At 47.7% G+C, this 18,552-nt stretch overlaps 1 protein-coding gene across 1 annotated transcript in view; it reads right to left on the reverse strand.

The window, feature by feature from the left end:
• The window catches only part of LOC135525977 (collagen alpha-1(XI) chain-like), a 78,511-nt gene that overhangs the window by 32,461 nt on the left and 27,498 nt on the right, over nt 1-18,552 (reverse strand). Inside the window, exons 7-22 of the mRNA XM_064953969.1 lie at nt 18,266-18,394; nt 18,060-18,107; nt 17,845-17,886; nt 16,176-16,238; nt 15,864-15,938; nt 10,715-10,798; nt 8,911-8,967; nt 8,664-8,717; nt 8,319-8,372; nt 8,026-8,079; nt 4,660-4,713; nt 4,202-4,255; nt 4,071-4,115; nt 3,915-3,968; nt 1,023-1,067; nt 860-913 (exon numbers count right to left, since the gene is read on the reverse strand). Coding sequence (XP_064810041.1) covers nt 860-913; nt 1,023-1,067; nt 3,915-3,968; nt 4,071-4,115; nt 4,202-4,255; nt 4,660-4,713; nt 8,026-8,079; nt 8,319-8,372; nt 8,664-8,717; nt 8,911-8,967; nt 10,715-10,798; nt 15,864-15,938; nt 16,176-16,238; nt 17,845-17,886; nt 18,060-18,107; nt 18,266-18,394 — 966 coding nt within the window. The remainder of the gene's footprint in view (nt 1-859; nt 914-1,022; nt 1,068-3,914; nt 3,969-4,070; nt 4,116-4,201; nt 4,256-4,659; nt 4,714-8,025; nt 8,080-8,318; nt 8,373-8,663; nt 8,718-8,910; nt 8,968-10,714; nt 10,799-15,863; nt 15,939-16,175; nt 16,239-17,844; nt 17,887-18,059; nt 18,108-18,265; nt 18,395-18,552) is intronic.

Consider the following 18,552-nt stretch of genomic DNA (forward strand, 5'->3'; position numbering starts at 1 on the left):
AGGTTATAGACTGTATGACAGTTTATAGACTGTATGAGAGGTTATAGACTGTATGAGAGGTTATAGACTGTATGAGAGTTTATAGACTGTATGAGAGGTTATAGACTGTATGAGAGGTTATAGACTATATGAGAGGTTATAGACTGTATGAGAGGTTATAGACTATGTGAGAGGTTATAGACTATGTGAGAGGTTATAGACTGTATGAGAGGTTATAGACTGTGTGAGAGGTTATAGACTGTGTGAGAGGTTATAGACTGTATGAGAGGTTATAGACTATGTGACCTACAGTCGGTATCCAGATGTCAGTCAGGCTACTGTTCCATTGAACCCATCTGAACAGTACAGCTCCCTTGACGTGCCATCATCCTCTCTTAACCACTTCACCAAATCTTTCCCAAACATTACACTACTGTTCTGTTCCTCCGTTATATTTATTTTCAACGATCCACTTCACAGCTTTGCTCTTTTTGAATTCAAGTCTGTCGTGGTCCTTTCTGTCTTAGTGGTGTGTATCTGGGCCATGACAGTTATTATATTATTATATATAGTTATTAGCTATAGCTGAGGTTGAGGCTCCGGCACTAACAACAGATAGAAAATGATGACAGAAAAACCTTCACTGTAGCCTATAGATATGACTTGTTTTCTCTTTATTCAACCTGCCCACCACCGACCCGCTCTTCATCCACACACTATTTCATGACGCTAAACCGCCTCGCGGATATAAACCGCAGGGGACTGTCGCTTACTAGTCAACCAGCACATCACTAGTGTGTGTGTGTGTGTGTGTGTGTGTGTGTGTGTGTGTGTGTGTGTGTGTGTGTGTGTGTGTGTGTGTGTGTGTGTGTGTGTGTACCTGCAACCCAGGGTTTCCTTGCTGCCCGGATGCTCCCATCTCTCCCGGAGGTCCCTGTAGACAGAGGAAATGACATCATAGACACCACTCTTCCAGTTGATGCAAACACAGGGTTCTAGAGTGAACCGTTGGGGTTCTAGAACGTCTCAGTCGTTACACTCACCAAGTTTCCCTTAGAACCTTGGATTCCATCCACTCCTCGGATGCCCTGAAGAGGGGGAGACAGGCCAGAGAGGGTGGAAGAGGGGAGACAGGCCAGAGAGGGGGAAGAGGGGGAGACAGGCCAGAGAGGGGGAAGAGGGGGAGACGGGCCAGAGAGGGGGGAAGAGGGGGAGACGGGCCAGAGAGGGGGGAAGAGGGGGAGACAGTCCAGAGAGGGGGGAAGATAGGGAGACAGGCCAGAGAGGGGGAGAAAAAGGAGAGAGGGGATAAGGGGAAACAGGGGAAAGAGGAGAGAGGGACAACTGTCAATCAACAAAAAAAGTTGGAAGAAGAGATACTGAAGAGAGATAGATTGTCATTAGTGTTGTCTGTCCAGTAAATATTCAGGTATCAGACCAGGCTGTGAGGCTGTAGCTAACTGAGGGAGCTGGCAGGGCTTCCTTCCACCAGGAAACAACAGCTTTATAGATGCAGTAAACATCCAGATATCAGACCAAGCTGTGAGGCCTTCAGATATTGAAGTTAGGTGTGTGTGTGTGTGTGTGTGTGTGTGTGTGTGTGTGTGTGTGTGTGTGTGTGTGTGTGTGTGTGTGTGTGTGTGTGTGTGTGTGTGTGTGTGTGTGTGTGTGTGTGTGTGTGTGTGTGTGTGTGTGTGTGTGTGTGTGTGTGTGTGTGTGTGTGTGTGTGTGTGTGTGTGTGGTTAGAACAGGTGTAACCAACATGTAACACCCGCAGGTCACAGACAACATGTTGAAAGGTGTTATTTTGGCAGACAGACAGAAGCATACCTAATGTATTCTAATCTGATAAAGATGTTAACGTGTTTAATGTGATGTTAATGTAACGTCAACATATGTATCATTACCATAAGAGTTTGTTAGCAGCAAGTGGAGACAGGTTGGAGTTGAGGTCAGGGTTCATGTTTTAATGAGAACTGGAGCTACAACTACAAAGCCTTTAGGTCTACAGTATAGTAAGGATGAGGTATTTAGGTCTACAGTATAGTAAGGATGAAGTCTGTAGGTCTACAGTATAGTAAGGATGAAGTCTGTAGGTCTACAGTATAGTAAGGATGAAGTCTGTAGGTCTACAGTATAGTAAGGATGAAGTCTGTAGGTCTACAGTATAGTAAGGATGAAGTCTGTAGGTCTACAGTATAGTAAGGATGAGGTATTTAGGTCTACAGTATAGTAAGGATGAGGTCCTTTGGTCTACAGTATAGTAAGGATGAGGTATTTAGGTCTACAGTATAGTAAGGATGAAGTCTGTAGGTCTACAGTATAGTAAGGATGAAGTCTGTAGGTCTACAGTATAGTAAGGATGAAGTCTGTAGGTCTACAGTATAGTAAGGATGAAGTCTGTAGGTCTACAGTATAGTAAGGATGAAGTCTGTAGGTCTACAGTATAGTAAGGATGAGGTATTTAGGTCTACAGTATAGTAAGGATGAGGTCCTTTGGTCTACAGTATAGTAAGGATGAGGTATTTAGGTCTACAGTATAGTAAGGATGAAGTCCTTTGGTCTACAGTATAGTAAGGATGAGGTATTTAGGTCTACAGTATAGTAAGGATGAAGTCTAGGTCTACAGTATAGTAAGGATGAGGTATTTAGGTCTACAGCATAGTAAGGATGAGGTATTTAGGTCTACAGTATAGTAAGGATGAGGTATTTAGGTCTACAGTATAGTAAGGATGAGGTATTTAGGTCTACAGTATAGTAAGGATGAGGTATTTAGGTCTACAGTAGAGTAAGGATGAAGTCTGTAGGTCTACAGTATAGTAAGGATGAGGTCTTTAGGTCAACAGTATAGTAAGGATGAAGTCTGTGGGTCTACAGTATAGTAAGGATGAAGTCTGTAGGTCTACAGTATAGTAAGGATGAGGTCTGTAGGTCTACAGTATAGTAAGGATGAGGTCTTTAGGTCTACAGTATAGTAAGGATGAAGTCTTTAGGTCTACAGTATAGTAAGGATGAAGTCTTTAGGTCCACAGTATAGTAAGGATGAAGTCTGTAGGTCTACAGTATCGTAAGGATGAAGTCTGTAGGTCTACAGTATAGTAAGGATGAGGTCTTTAGGTCTACAGTATAGTAAGGATGAAGTCTGTAGGTCTACAGTATAGTAAGGATGAAGTCTGTAGGTCTACAGTATAGTAAGGATGACGTCTGTAGGTCTACAGTATAGTAAGGATGAAGTCTGTAGGTCTACAGTATACTAAGGATGAAGTCTGTAGGTCTACAGTATAGTAAGGATGAAGTCTGTAGGTCTACAGTATAGTAAGGATGAAGTCTGTAGGTCTACAGTATAGTAAGGATGAGATCTTTAGGTCTACAGTATAGTAAGGATGAAGTCTTTAGGTCTACAGTATAGTAAGGATGAAGTTTGTAGGTCTATAGTATAGTAAGGATGAAGTCTGTAGGTCTACAGTATAGTAAGGATGAATTCTGTAGGTCTATAGTATAGTAAGGATGAAGTCTGTAGGTCTACAGTATAGTAAGGATGAAGTCTTTAGGTCTACAGTATACAGCAGAGTATGGATGAAGTCTTTAGGTCTACAGTATAGTAAGGATGAAGTCTGTAGGTCTACAGTATAGTAAGGATGAAGTCTGTAGGTCTACAGTATAGTAAGGATGAAGTCTTTAGGTCTACAGTATAGTAAGGATGAAGTCTTTAGGTCTACAGTAGAGTAAGGATTAAGTATTTCTGCGTCCCAAACTGCAGACTGCATTCACTTTGACCAGGGTCCAGAAGGCACCAAATAGGGAATTGGGTGCCATTTGGGACGATATCTATTTTCTCAGGCTTGGATGAGGACTAGGATGAGGGGGAAATGCTGTAGATAGGGTCAGACTGGTTACGGTCAGAGATTGGGTAGAAGGTGAAAGGTCATACTCACAGGCTGACCTGTAGGGCCAGTGTGACCTCTGGGTCCGTTCAACCCTCTGGAACCCTGGAGGTCAAAGATCAAAGGTTTTACGATCACACAGCAATCAATTATAAACCAATCAATAGTCAATTTCCAGTGTGTGCGTCTGCGAGCGTGAACACTCACAGCATCCCCTGGCTGTCCTCTTGGTCCTGGTTGTCCTTCTGAACCCTAAAACACACATACATACACATACATAAACACATGCAACACACACACGTTAATATGTAAAACACATACACACACAAATGTCTTACCCTCTCTCCTGACAGCCCAGTAGTACCGTGGGGGCCTGGTTTTCCTATCTCCCCCTGAGAGGCAGAGAGAGAGAGAGGGAGGGAGAGAGAGGGGGAGAGAGAGAGAGAAAGGGGAGAGGGGGAGAGAGAGAGAACAGAGAGAACAGAGAGAGAGAGAACAGAGAGAGAACAGAGAGAGATAGAGAGAGAGAACAGAGAGAGAGAGAGAGAGAACAGAGAGAGAGAGAGCGAGAGAGAGAGAGAGAGAGAGAGAGAACAGAGAGAACAGAGAGAACAGAGAGAGATAGAGAGAGAGAACAGAGAGAGAGAGAGAGAGAGAGAGAACAGAGAGAGAACATAGAGAGAGAGGGATAGAGAGAGGGAGAGAGAGAGAGAGAGATACATTACATATACAGGACAGGAATAATCATGACAGTCACGTTATCAAAGATAGAAAGTTGAAACAGACAGTTACTCACCCTGTGTCCCTTGTGTCCTGGAAGACCTGGCAAGCCATCAAAACCCCTGTCACCCTGAGAGAGAAAGAGAGAGAGAGAGAGAACAGAGAAAGAGAGAACAGAGACCAGAGAGAACAGAGAGAACAGAGAGAGAGAATAGAGAGAACAGAGAGACAGAGCGAGAGAGAGAGAGAGGGAGGGAGAGAGAGAGAAAAGAGAGAGAACAGACAGAACAGAGAGAGAAAACAAAGAGAGAGAACAGATAAAGAGAGAACAGAGAGAGAGAGGGAACAGGGAGAACAGAGGGAACAGAGACAGAGAACAGAGAGAGGGAGAACAGAGAGAACAGAGAGACAGAGAGCAGAGAGAGAGAACAGAGGGAACAGAGAGACAGAGAGACAGAGAGAGAGAGCAGAGAGAACAGGGAGAGAGAGAGAGAGAGACAGAGAGAGAGAGAGAGAGAGAGAGAGAGAGAGAGAGAGAGAGAGAGAGAGAACAGAGGGAACAGAGAGACAGAGAGTGAGAACAGAGGGAACAGAGAGACAGAGAGAGAGAACAGAGGGAACAGGGAGACAGAGAGAGAGAACAGAGGGAACAGGGAGAACAGAGGGAACAGAGGGAACAGAGGGAACAGGGAGAACAGAGAGAACAGAGGGAACAGAGAGAACAGAGGGAACAGAGGGAACAGGGAGAACAGAGGGAACAGAGGGAACAGAGAGAACAGAGGGAACAGAGGGAACAGAGGGAACAGAGAGAACAGAGAGAAGAGAGGGACAGAGAGAACAGAGGGAACAGGGAGACAGAGAGAGAGAACAGAGGGAACAGGGAGACAGAGAGAAATAGAGAACAGAGGGAACAGAGAGAACAGAGAGAACAGAGGGAACAGAGGGAACAGAGAGAACAGAGAGAAGAGAGGGACAGAGAGAACAGAGGGACAAAGAGACAGAGAGAACAGAGGGAACAGGGAGAAATAGAGACAGGGGGGTTATTCCCTCAGACCATCCCGTTCATAGGACCAGTTGCAGAAGTTAGTGAGTTTGAAGGAGAGCTGGATAGGGTTTATATACACTGCTCCAAAAAATTAAGGGAACACTAAAATAACACATCCTAGATCTGAATGAATGAAATATTCTTATTAACTACTTTTTTCTTTACATAGTTGAATGTGCTGACAACAAAATCACACAAAAACTAGCAATGGAAATCAAATTTATCAACCCATGGAGGTCTGGATTTGGAGTCACACTCAAAATGAAAGTGGGAAACCACACTACTGGCTGATTCAACTTTGATGTAATGTCCTTAAAACAAGTCCAAATGAGGCTCAGTAGTGTGTGTGGCCTCCACGTGCCTCTCCCTACAACGCCTGGGTATGCTCCTGATGAGGTGGGGGATGGTCTCCTGAGGGATCTCCTCCCAGACCTGGACTAAAGCATCCGCCAACTCCTGGACAGTCTGTGGTGCATCATGGCGTTGGTGGATGGAGCGAGACATGATGTCCCAGATGTGCTCAATTGGATTCAGGTGTGGGGAACGGGCGGGCCAGTCCACAGCATCGATGCCTTCCTCTTGCAGGAACTGCTGACACACTCCAGCCACATGAGGTCTAGCATTGTCTTGCATTAGGAGGAACCCAGGGCCAACCGCACCAGCATATGGTCTCACAAGGGGTCTGAGGATCTCATCTCGGTACCTAATGGCAGTCAGGCTACCTCTAGCGAGCAAAAGGAGGGCTGTGCGGCCCCCCAAAGAAATGCCACCCCACACCATGACTGACCCACCGCCAAACCGGTCATGCTGGAGGATGTTGCAGGCAGCAGAACGTTCTACACAGTGTCTCCAGACTCTGTCACATCTGTCACATGAGCTCAGTGTGAACCTGCTTTCATCTGTGAAGAGCACAGGGCGCCAGTGGCGAATTTGCCGATCTTGGTGTCCTCTGGCAAATGCCAAACGTCCTGCACGGTGTTGGGCTGTAAGCACAACCCCCACCTGTGGACGTCGGGCCCTCGTACCACCCTCATGGAGTCTGTTTCTGACCGTTTGAGCAGACACATGCACATTTGTGGCCTGCTGGAAGTCATTTTGCAGGGCTCTGGCAGTGCTCCTCCTGCTCCTCCTTGCACAAAGTAGTGGTGCAAGGAGGAGCAGGAGGAGCACTGCCAGAGCCCTCCTAGCAGCAGGTAGTGGTCCTGCTGCTGGGTTGTTGCCCTCCTACAGCCTCCGCCACGTCTCCTGATGTACTGGCCTGTCTCCTGGTAGCGCCTCCATGCTCTGGACACTACGTTGACAGACACAGCAAACCTTCTTGCCACAGCTCGCATTGATGTACCATCCTGGATGAGCTGCACTACCTGAGCCACTTGTGTGGGTTGTAGACTCCGTCTCATGCTACCACTAGAGTGAAAGCACCGCCAGCATTCAATAGTGACCAAAACATCAGCCAGGAAGCATAGGAACTGAGAAGTGGTCTGCGGTCCCCACCTGCAGAACTACTCCTTTATTGGGGGTGTCTTGCTAATTGCCAATAATTTCCACCTGTTATCTATTCCATTTGCACAACAGCACGTGAAATGTATTGTCAATCAGTGTAGCTTCCTAAGTGGACAGTTTATTATCACAGAAGTGTGATTGACTTGGAGTTAGATTGTGTTGTTTAAGTCTTCCCTTTATTTTTTTGGGTACATACTGTACAGTCAGCATAGAGAATAAGAGATGGGTTTATAGATACTGTACAGTCAGCATAGAGAATAAGAGATGGGTTTATAGATACTGTACAGTCAGCATAGAGAATAAGAGATGGGTTTATAGATACTGTACAGTCAGCATAGAGAATAAGAGATGGGTTTATAGATACTGTACAGTCAGCATAGAGAATAAGAGATGGGTTTATAGATACTGTACAGTCAGCATAGAGAATAAGAGATGGGTTTATATTTACATAATGTACAGTCAGCATAGAGAATAAGAGATGGGTTTATAGATACTGTACAGTCAGCATAGAGAATAAGAGATGGGTTTATAGATACTGTACAGTCAGCATAGAGAATAAGAGATGGGTTTATAGATACTGTACAGTCAGCATAGAGAATAAGAGATGGGTTTATAGATACTGTACAGTCAGCATAGAGAATAAGAGATGGGTTTATAGATACTGTACAGTCAGCATAGGGAATAAGAGATGGGTTTATAGATACTGTACAGTCAGCATAGAGAATAAGAGATGGGTTTATAGATACTGTACAGTCAGCATAGAGAATAAGAGATGGGTTTATAGATACTGTACAGTCAGCATAGAGAATAAGAGATGGGTTTATAGATACTGTACAGTCAGCATAGAGAATAAGATACAGTCAGCCAATCAGAGTAGGTTCTATCCTCTCTCACCTTCCCACCAGTCTCACCCGGAGCACCTCTGTTCCCATCAGTCCCAGCTCGACCCTGGAACACACACACACACACACACACACACACACATACACAATAACGCACGCACGCACACACACACACACACACACACACACACACACACACAACACACACACACACACACACACACACACACACACAACAACACACACGTTGTGGTGTTGTTTGCATACGAATGTAACGTACTGAAATAGTATTTGAAATGTCCATCTGTACACTGAACAGTCTTGTTAGACAGACAAGAGTCTCACCCTCTTCCCTGACTTCCCATTCATCCCTGCTTGGCCCATAATACCTCGAGAACCCTGTGGGGAGGGGGGGGGAGAGAGAGAGAGAGAGAGAGGGAGAGGGGAGAGAGAGAGAGGGAGAGAGTGAGGGAGAGAGAGAGAGAGGGAGAGAGAGAGGGAGAGAGTGAGGGAGAGAGAGAGAGAGAGAGGGAGAGAGAGACAGGGGGGCGAGAGATAGTGAGACTTAAGGGAGAGATGGATTGATCATCAGATGGCCATAAGACATCATCCAATCGGACAGGTAGCTAGCTGTGTGTTGTCATGACTCGAATCAGTCATGCCATGTGTCGTCATGGCATTATGACTTACTGCTGGTCCCATCTCCCCGGCTACTCCCTTCAGCCCCGATGGACCCGGGTTACCCTGGAAACAGAGAGGTCAGAGGTTAAATCAGGAGCTCTTGCAAGCTTTTTCTCCAACCTTACTTCACTAGAACCTTGATTAAGTCTAAACAGAAACTCTTAGAATACAGTGGACGGTGAGCATTTCCCATAGGAAAGCATGTCACAGTTAGCCACCATGCTAACACCAGCTCGGCATTGACATGTATCCTCACCAGCGGTCCAGGACGTCCCATAAGGCCTAGTGGTCCAGGTGGTCCCTTCATAGACAACTAGAGAGAGAGAGAGAGAGAGAGAGAGAGAGAGAGAGAGAGAGAGAGAGAGAGAGAGAGAGAGAGAGAGAGAGAGAGAGAGACAGAGAGAGAGAGAGAGAGAGAGAGAGAGAGAGAGAGAGAGAGAGGGACACAGAGAGACAGAGAGATGTTAGAGAACTGTGAACTGCCTCAAAGCCTGGAGGCTGGGATCTCCTCAAAGGTAGTGAAGTCTAACACATTGGTTGTTCCTTACAGTATAACAGTACCAGTGGTCACATTCATGTCAGATATGGTCATCACAGTGGTCTGCTGTAGCAGTATGGTTATATTATGGTTATAATATGGTTATATTATGGTTATATTATGGTCATCACTGTGGTTATATTGTGGTTATAATATGGTTATATTATGGTTATAATATGGTTATATTATGGTTATATTATGGTTATATTATGGTCATCACTGTGGTCTGCTGTAACAGTATGGTTATATTATGGTTATATTATGGTCATCACTGTGGTCTGCTGTAGCAGTATGGTTATATTATGGTTATAATATGGTCATCACAGTGGTCTGCTGTAGCAGTATGGTTATATTATGGTTGTAATATGGGTATATTATGGTTATATTATGGTTATATTTTGGTCATCACTGTGGTCTGCTGTAACAGTATGGTTATATTATGGTTATATTATGGTTATATAATGGTTATATTATGGTTATATTATGGTTATACAGTGGTCTGCTGTAGCAGTATGGTTATATTATGGTTATATTATGGTCATCACTGTGGTCTGCTGTAACAGTATGGTTATAATTTGGTTATATTATGGTTATATTATGGTTATATTATGGTTATATTACAGTTATATTATGGTCATCACTGTGGACTGCTGTAGCAGTATGGTTATAATTTGGTTATATTATGGTCATATTATGGTTATATTATGGTTATATTATGGTCATCACTGTGGGCTGCTGTAACAGTATGGTTATATTATGGTTATATTATGGTCATCACTGTGGTCTGCTGTAACAGTATGGTTATATTATGGTTATATTATGGTCATCACTGTGGTCTGCTGTAACAGTATGGTTATAATTTGGTTATATTATGGTTATATTATGGTTATATTACAGTTATATTATGGTCATCACTGTGGTCTGCTGTAGCAGTATGGTTATAATTTGGTTATATTATGGTTATATTATGGTTATATTACAGTTATATTATGGTCATCACTGTGGGCTGCTGTAGCAGTATGGTTATAATTTGGTTATATTATGGTTATATTATGTTAATATTACAGTTATATTATGGTCATCACTGTGGGCTGCTGTAGCAGTATGGCTATATTATGGTTATATTATGGTTATATTATGGTCATATTATGGTTATATTATGGTTATATTATGGTTATATTATGGTCATATTATGGTTATATTATGGTTATATTATGGTTATATTATGGTTATATTACGGTTATATATGGTTATATTGTGGTTATATTACGGTTATATTATGGTTATATATGGCTATATATGGTTATATTATGGTTATATTATGGTCATCACTGTGGTCGGCTGTAACAGTATGGTTATATTATGGTTATATTACGGTTATATACGGTTATATTATGGTCATATTATGGTTATATTATGGTTATATTACGGTTATATATGGTTATATTATGGTCATCACTGTGGTCGGCTGTAACAGTGCGGTTATTTTATGGTCAAATATAAGTGATGTTGCTGTCATTACCTTGGTCTGTTGTAGGATGGCCTGGGCTTGAGCCTCCTGGGCTGATATCACTGGTCCTGTTAGTTGGACTCCACCTGCCTGGAACTACACACACACACACACACACACACGCACGCACGCACGCACACGCACACGCACACGCACACGCACGCACGCACGCACGCACGCACGCACACCCACGCACACGCACACGCACACGCACACGCACACGCACACGCACGCACGCACGCACGCACGCACACACACACACACACACACACACGTATGTTAGTGGGTCTCCATCTCATTGGAACTAAAGACATAATGCAGACTTTTACATGGGTGGCAGTTAGCCTAGTGGTTAGAGCGTTGGGACGGCAGGTAGCCTAGTGGTTAGAGTGTAGGGGGGGGGGCAGGTAGCCTAGTGGTTAGAGTGTAGGGGGGGCAGGTAGCCTAGTGGTTAGAGTGTAGGGGTGGCAGGTAGCCTAGTGGTTAGAGTGTAGGGGTGGCAGGTAGCCTAGTGGTTAGAGTGTAGTGGGGGCAGGTATCCCAGTGGTTAGAGTGTAGGGGGGCAGGTAGCCTAGTGGTTAGAGTGTAGTGGGGGCAGGTATCCCAGTGGTTAGAGTGTAGGGGTGGCAGGTAGCCTAGTGGTTAGAGTGTAGGGGGGCAGGTAGCCTAGTGGTTAGAGTGTAGGGGTGGCAGGTAGCCTAGTGGTTAGAGTGTAGTGGGGGCAGGTATCCCAGTGGTTAGAGTGTAGGGGGCAGGTAGCCTAGTGGTTAGAGTGTAGTGGGGGCAGGTATCCCAGTGGTTAGAGTGTAGGGGTGGCAGGTAGTCTAGTGGTTAGAGTGTAGGGGGGGGCAGGTAGCCTAGTGGTTAGAGTGTAGTGGGGGGCAGGTATCCCAGTGGTTAGAGTGTAGGGGGGCAGGTATCCCAGTGGTTAGAGTGTAGGGGTGGCAGGTAGCCTAGTGGTTAGAGTGTAGTGGGGGCAGGTAGCCTAGTGGTTAGAGTGTAGTGGGGGCAGGTATCCCAGTGGTTAGAGTGTAGGGGGGCAGGTATCCTAGTGGTTAGAGTGTAGGGGTGGCAGGTAGCCTAGTGGTTAGAGTGTAGGGGTGGCAGGTAGCCTAGTGGTTAGAGTGTAGTGGGGGCAGGTATCCCAGTGGTTAGAGTGTAGGGGGCAGGTATCCCAATGGTTAGAGTGTAGGGGTGGCAGGTAGCCTAGTGGTTAGAGTGTAGTGGGGGCAGGTAGCCTAGTGGTTAGAGTGTAGTGGGGGCAGGTATCCCAGTGGTTAGAGTGTAGGGGTGGCAGGTAGCCTAGTGGTTAGAGTGTAGGGGTGGCAGGTAGCCTAGTGGTTAGAGTGTAGTGGGGGCAGGTATCCCAGTGGTTAGAGTGTAGGGGTGGCAGGTAGCCTAGTGGTTAGAGTGTAGTGGGGGCAGGTAGCCTAGTGGTTAGAGTGTAGGGGGGCAGGTATCCCAGTGGTTAGAGTGTAGTGGGGGCAGGTATCCCAGTGGTTAGAGTGTAGTGGGGGCAGGTAGCCTAGTGGTTAGAGTGTAGTGGGGGCAGGTATCCCAGTGGTTAGAGTGTAGTGGGGGCAGGTATCCCAGTGGTTAGAGTGTAGTGGGGGCAGGTGGTGGTTAGAGTGTAGTGGGGGCAGGTATCCCAGTGGTTAGAGTGTAGTGGGGGCAGGTATCCCAGTGGTTAGAGTGTAGTGGGGGCAGGTATCCCAGTGGTTAGAGTGTAGTGGGGGCAGGTATCCCAGTGGTTAGAGTGTAGGGGGGGGGGCAGGTAGCCTAGTGGTTAGAGTGTAGTGGGGGCAGGTATCCCAGTGGTTAGAGTGTAGGGGGCAGGTAGCCCAGTGGTTAGAGTGTAGGGGTGGCAGGTAGCCTAGTGGTTAGAGTGTAGGTGGGGGGGCAGGTAGCCTAGTGGTTAGAGTGTAGTGGGGGCAGGTATCCCAGTGGTTAGAGTGTAGTGGGGGCAGGTATCCCAGTGGTTAGAGTGTAGTGGGGGCAGGTATCCCAGTGGTTAGAGTGTAGTGGGGGCAGGTATCCCAGTGGTTAGAGTGTAGGGGGGGCAGGTAGCCTAGTGGTTAGAGTGTAGTGGGGGCAGGTATCCCAGTGGTTAGAGTGTAGGGGGGCAGGTAGCCCAGTGGTTAGAGTGTAGGGGTGGCAGGTAGCCTAGTGGTTAGAGTGTAGTGGGGGCAGGTATCCCAGTGGTTAGAGTGTAGGGGGGCAGGTAGCCTAGTGGTTAGAGTGTAGTGGGGGCAGGTATCCCAGTGGTTAGAGTGTAGGGGTGGCAGGTAGTCTAGTGGTTAGAGTGTAGGGGGGGGGGGCAGGTAGCCTAGTGGTTAGAGTGTAGTGGGGGCAGGTATCCCAGTGGTTAGAGTGTAGGGGGGGCAGGTATCCCAGTGGTTAGAGTGTAGGGGTGGCAGGTAGCCTAGTGGTTAGAGTGTAGTGGGGGCAGGTAGCCTAGTGGTTAGAGTGTAGTGGGGGCAGGTATCCCAGTGGTTAGAGTGTAGGGGGGCAGGTATCCTAGTGGTTAGAGTGTAGGGGTGGCAGGTAGCCTAGTGGTTAGAGTGTAGGGGTGGCAGGTAGCCTAGTGGTTAGAGTGTAGTGGGGGCAGGTATCCCAGTGGTTAGAGTGTAGGGGGGGCAGGTATCCCAATGGTTAGAGTGTAGGGGTGGCAGGTAGCCTAGTGGTTAGAGTGTAGTGGGGGCAGGTAGCCTAGTGGTTAGAGTGTAGTGGGGGCAGGTATCCCAGTGGTTAGAGTGTAGGGGTGGCAGGTAGCCTAGTGGTTAGAGTGTAGGGGTGGCAGGTAGCCTAGTGGTTAGAGTGTAGTGGGGGCAGGTATCCCAGTGGTTAGAGTGTAGGGGTGGCAGGTAGCCTAGTGGTTAGAGTGTAGTGGGGGCAGGTAGCCTAGTGGTTAGAGTGTAGGGGGGCAGGTATCCCAGTGGTTAGAGTGTAGTGGGGGCAGGTATCCCAGTGGTTAGAGTGTAGTGGGGGCAGGTAGCCTAGTGGTTAGAGTGTAGTGGGGGCAGGTATCCCAGTGGTTAGAGTGTAGTGGGGGCAGGTATCCCAGTGGTTAGAGTGTAGTGGGGGCAGGTATCCCAGTGGTTAGAGTGTAGTGGGGGCAGGTATCCCAGTGGTTAGAGTGTAGTGGGGGCAGGTATCCCAGTGGTTAGAGTGTAGTGGGGGCAGGTATCCCAGTGGTTAGAGTGTAGTGGGGGCAGGTATCCCAGTGGTTAGAGTGTAGGGGGGGGGGGCAGGTAGCCTAGTGGTTAGAGTGTAGTGGGGGCAGGTATCCCAGTGGTTAGAGTGTAGGGGGGCAGGTAGCCCAGTGGTTAGAGTGTAGGGGTGGCAGGTAGCCTAGTGGTTAGAGTGTAGGTGGGGGGCAGGTAGCCTAGTGGTTAGAGTGTAGTGGGGGCAGGTATCCCAGTGGTTAGAGTGTAGTGGGGGCAGGTATCCCAGTGGTTAGAGTGTAGTGGGGGCAGGTATCCCAGTGGTTAGAGTGTAGTGGGGGCAGGTATCCCAGTGGTTAGAGTGTAGGGGGGGGGCAGGTAGCCTAGTGGTTAGAGTGTAGTGGGGGCAGGTATCCCAGTGGTTAGAGTGTAGGGGGGCAGGTAGCCCAGTGGTTAGAGTGTAGGGGTGGCAGGTAGCCTAGTGGTTAGAGTGTAGGTGGGGGGCAGGTAGCCTAGTGGTTAGAGTGTAGGGGGGCAGGTAGCCTAGTGGTTAGAGTGTAGTGGGGGCAGGTATCCCAGTGGTTAGAGTGTAGGGGGCAGGTAGCCCAGTGGTTAGAGTGTAGGGGTGGCAGGTAGCCTAGTGGTTAGAGTGTAGGTGGGGGGCAGGTAGCCTAGTGGTTAGAGTGTAGGGGTGGCAGGTAGCCTAGTGGTTAGAGTGTAGGGGGCAGGTAGCCCAGTGGTTAGAGTGTAGGGGGGCAGGTAGCCTAGTGGTTAGAGTGTAGGGGTGGCAGGTAGCCTAGTGGTTAGAGTGTAGGGGGCAGGTAGCCCAGTGGTTAGAGTGTAGGGGTGGCAGGTAGACTAGTGGTTAGAGTGTAGGGGTGGCAGGTAGCCAAGTGGTTAGAGGCAGGTTGCCTAGTGGTTAGAGTGCAGGGGTGGCAGGTAGCCTAGTGGTTAGAGTGTAGGGGGTGCAGGTAGCCTAGTGGTTAGAGGCAGGTAGCCTAGTGGTTACAGTATAGGGGTGGCAGGTAGCCCAGTGGTTAGAGTGTAGGGGTGGCAGGTAGCCCAGTGGTTAGAGTGAGGGGTGGCAAGTAGCCTAGTGGTTAGAGTGTTGGACCAGTAATCGAAAGGTTGCTGGATCGAATCTCTGAGCTGACAAGGTAAAAATCTGTTGTTCTGCCCCTGAACAAGGCAGTTAACCCACTGCTCCCGGGTAAGCTGTCATTGTAAATAAGAATTTGTTCTTAACTGACTTGCCTGGTTAAATAAAAAATAAAAGATATATATAAATATTGGTCACAGTAGTCCCCCCCCTCCCCGGTGGCAGGAAGAGGTTACTGCAGGCTACTGACCCGGCTCCTGGAGGGCCAGAGAGCTGCTGGGTTACTGCAGGCTACTGACCCGGCTCCTGGAGGTCCAGAGAGCTGCTGGGTTACTGCAGGCTACTGACCCAGCTCCTGGAGGGCCAGAGATCTGCTGGGTTACTGCAGGCTACTGACCCGGCTCCTGGAGGTCCAGAGAGCTTCTGGGTTACTGCAGGCTACTGACCCGGCTCCTGGAGGGCCAGAGAGCTGCTGGGTTACTGCAGGCTACTGACCCGGCTCCTGGAGGGCCAGAGAGCTGCTGGGTTACTGCAGGCTACTGACCCGGCTCCTGGAGGGCCAGAGAGCTGCTGGGTTACTGCTGGCTACTGACCCGGCTCCTGGAGGGCCAAAGAGCTGCTGGGTTACTGCAGGCTACTGACCCGGCTCCTGGAGGGCCAGAGAGCTGCTGGGTTACTGCAGGCTACTGACCCAGCTCCTGGAGGGCCAGAGAGCTTCTGGGTTACTGCAGGCTACTGACCCGGCTCCTGGTGGTTCAGAGAGCTTTTGGGGGGGGCCAGAGATTTATAAACCAGCTGTGTATTCAACAAGGGTGGTGTTTGTGGCGAACATGTTAGTAACAATTTCAGTTGAACGATTTGAATAAACATTCCAAAACGTTACGGCGTGTGTTCTTACCTGAACCACGAGGATGTTCCCTGGAGGACCTGGTATCCCATCAGCCCCGTTGAGACCCGGCCGGCCTGGAGGACCCTGAGGAAGGGGGACGGAGATAATTATGATGATAAAGAACGACATTTACTTCCTGAATTGGAAGTCCCAGGCAGAGAGAGAGACAGACTGATACAATGTATGGTGTGATTTATGTGTTCATCTGATAGTGTGTGTTTTGAGAGATAGATGGTGAAAATGCATGAGAGAGACAGAAGGTGTGTGTGTTAATATGTGTTCGAGACAGAGAGAGAGAGTGTATGTTAGTTTGTAACTCACCAGTTCTCCTAGGTCTCCTTGAGGTCCTACCAGTCCTGTGGGCCCCTGGGGTCCTTGTTCCCCCTGGAAAGAGGACACAGTACAATATACAGTACAGGGTAGTGTTTCTTAATCCTGGTCTTGGGGACCCAAAAAGGTGCATATTTTAGTTTTTACCCCATCACTATACTGCTGATTCCACTAGTCAACACATCATCAAACCTTTGGTTAGTGGAATCCGGTGTGTTATTGGCAAAAACATTCATGTCCACCTCTTTACATCACCAGGATCAAGATTAAGAAACACTGAAACTGAACCAATGAAACACAACTTGTGTAGTGGAGAGAGAAACTGAACCAATGAAACACAACTGGTGTAGTGGACTGAGAAACTGAACCAATGAAACACAACAGGTGTAGTGGAGAGAGAAACTGAACCAATGAAACACAACAGGTGTAGTGGAGAGAGAAACTGAACCAATGAAACACAACTGGTGTAGTGGAGAGAGAAACTGAACCAATGAAACACAACTGGTGTAGTGGAGAGAGAAACTGAACCAATGAAACACAACTGGTGTAGTGGAGAGAGAAACTGAACCAATGAAACAACTGGTGTAGTGGAGAGAGAAACTGAACCAATGAAACACAACAGGTGTAGTGGAGAGAGAAACTGAACCAATGAAACACAACAGGTGTAGTGGAGAGAGAAACTGAACCAATGAAACACAACTGGTGTAGGGGAGAGAGAAACTGAACCAATGAAACACAACAGGTGTAGTGGAGAGAGAAACTGAACCAATGAAACACAACTGGTGTAGTGGAGAGAGAAACTGAACCAATGAAACACAACAGGTGTAGTGGAGAGAGAAACTGAACCAATGAAACACAACTGGTGTAGTGGAGAGAGAAACTGAACCAATGAAACACAACTGGTGTAGTGGAGAGAGAAACTGAACCAATGAAACAACTGGTGTAGTGGAGAGAGAAACTGAACCAATGAAACACAACAGGTGTAGTGGAGAGAGAAACTGAACCAATGAAACACAACAGGTGTAGTGGAGAGAGAAACTGAACCAATGAAACACAACAGGGTGACAGAGACAGTATAGAGCAGGGGCTCGAGGGCCACATCGAGATTTTGAAATTCAACGGAGGGACGCATCTTTTGGGGGACCAATTGTTGGTTAAAATCCATTTGTGGGGGCCTCCCGAGTGGTGAAGCGGACTAAAGCACTGCAACGAGAGGGTTTGGCAGGCCGAGGTGTCCGTGGCCCATCGTGCTCTAGCAACACCTGTGGCGGGCCGTACGCAGTGCACACTGACACGGTCGCCAGGTTTCCTCCAACATACTTGTGCGGCTGGCTTCCGGGTTAAGCGGCATTGTGTCAAGAAGCAGTGCGGCTTGACTGGGTCGTGTTTCGGAGGACGCGCGGCTCTCGGCTTTCGCCTCTCCTGAGTCCTTAGTGGAGTTGCAGCGATGGGACAAGACTGTAACTACCAATTGGATACCACGAAAAATGGGTAAGAAAATGTATATCTTCTTCTCTTGTCTCGCGAGCCGGATTGAAGTGCCCGAGGGGCCGGATTGAAGTGCCCGGGGGGCCAGATTGAAGTGCCCGGGGGGTCATACTTTGCCCCCCCTCCCCTCCCTTGGTATAGCGGAATACACTAAATAACACCAGTGACTCACCTCTGGTCCTGGAAGACCCACGGGGCCTGTGATTAAGGTGCTCTGCAAGATGCCAGAGAAAACATGAAATTATTACGAGTGGCTATCTGAAGTGTGTGTGTGTGTGTGTGTGTGTGTGTGTGTGTGTGTGTGTGTGTGTGTGTGTGTGTGTGTGTGTGTGTGTGTGTGTGTGTGTGTGTGTGTGTGTGTGTGTGTGTGTGTGTGCGTGCACTTACTGCTCCAAAGTAGGATTGTTCTCCTTTCTCTCCTTTCTCTATTCTTTCCTGGTAGACACACACACACACACACACACACACACACACACACACACACACACACACACACACACACACACACACACACATCTCACACATCTCTTAGAGTACAAAAGAGTAGTTGTTTAGTGTTGAGTTGCTGACAGACATTGCATTGTGAGATGTACCTGTCCGTTCCAGGACTCCGCCCTCTCCCTCTCGGCCAATCCGTATCGATCTTCAAATTCCTCCTCGTATTCATACTCTCTGACCTCGTACTCATCTGTTTCATTGTCGTAGTCTTCGTACTCTACAATCTGTCACACACACACACACACACACACACACACACACACACACACACACACACACACACACACACACACACACACACACACACACACACACACACACACACACACACAAGACAACCAATCATCATCATCATATCCACAGTCAACAGTAGCACAAGAAG

Source organism: Oncorhynchus masou, chromosome 5 (assembly GCF_036934945.1).
Source record: "Oncorhynchus masou masou isolate Uvic2021 chromosome 5, UVic_Omas_1.1, whole genome shotgun sequence".
Classification (NCBI taxonomy): Eukaryota; Metazoa; Chordata; class Actinopteri; order Salmoniformes; family Salmonidae; genus Oncorhynchus; species Oncorhynchus masou.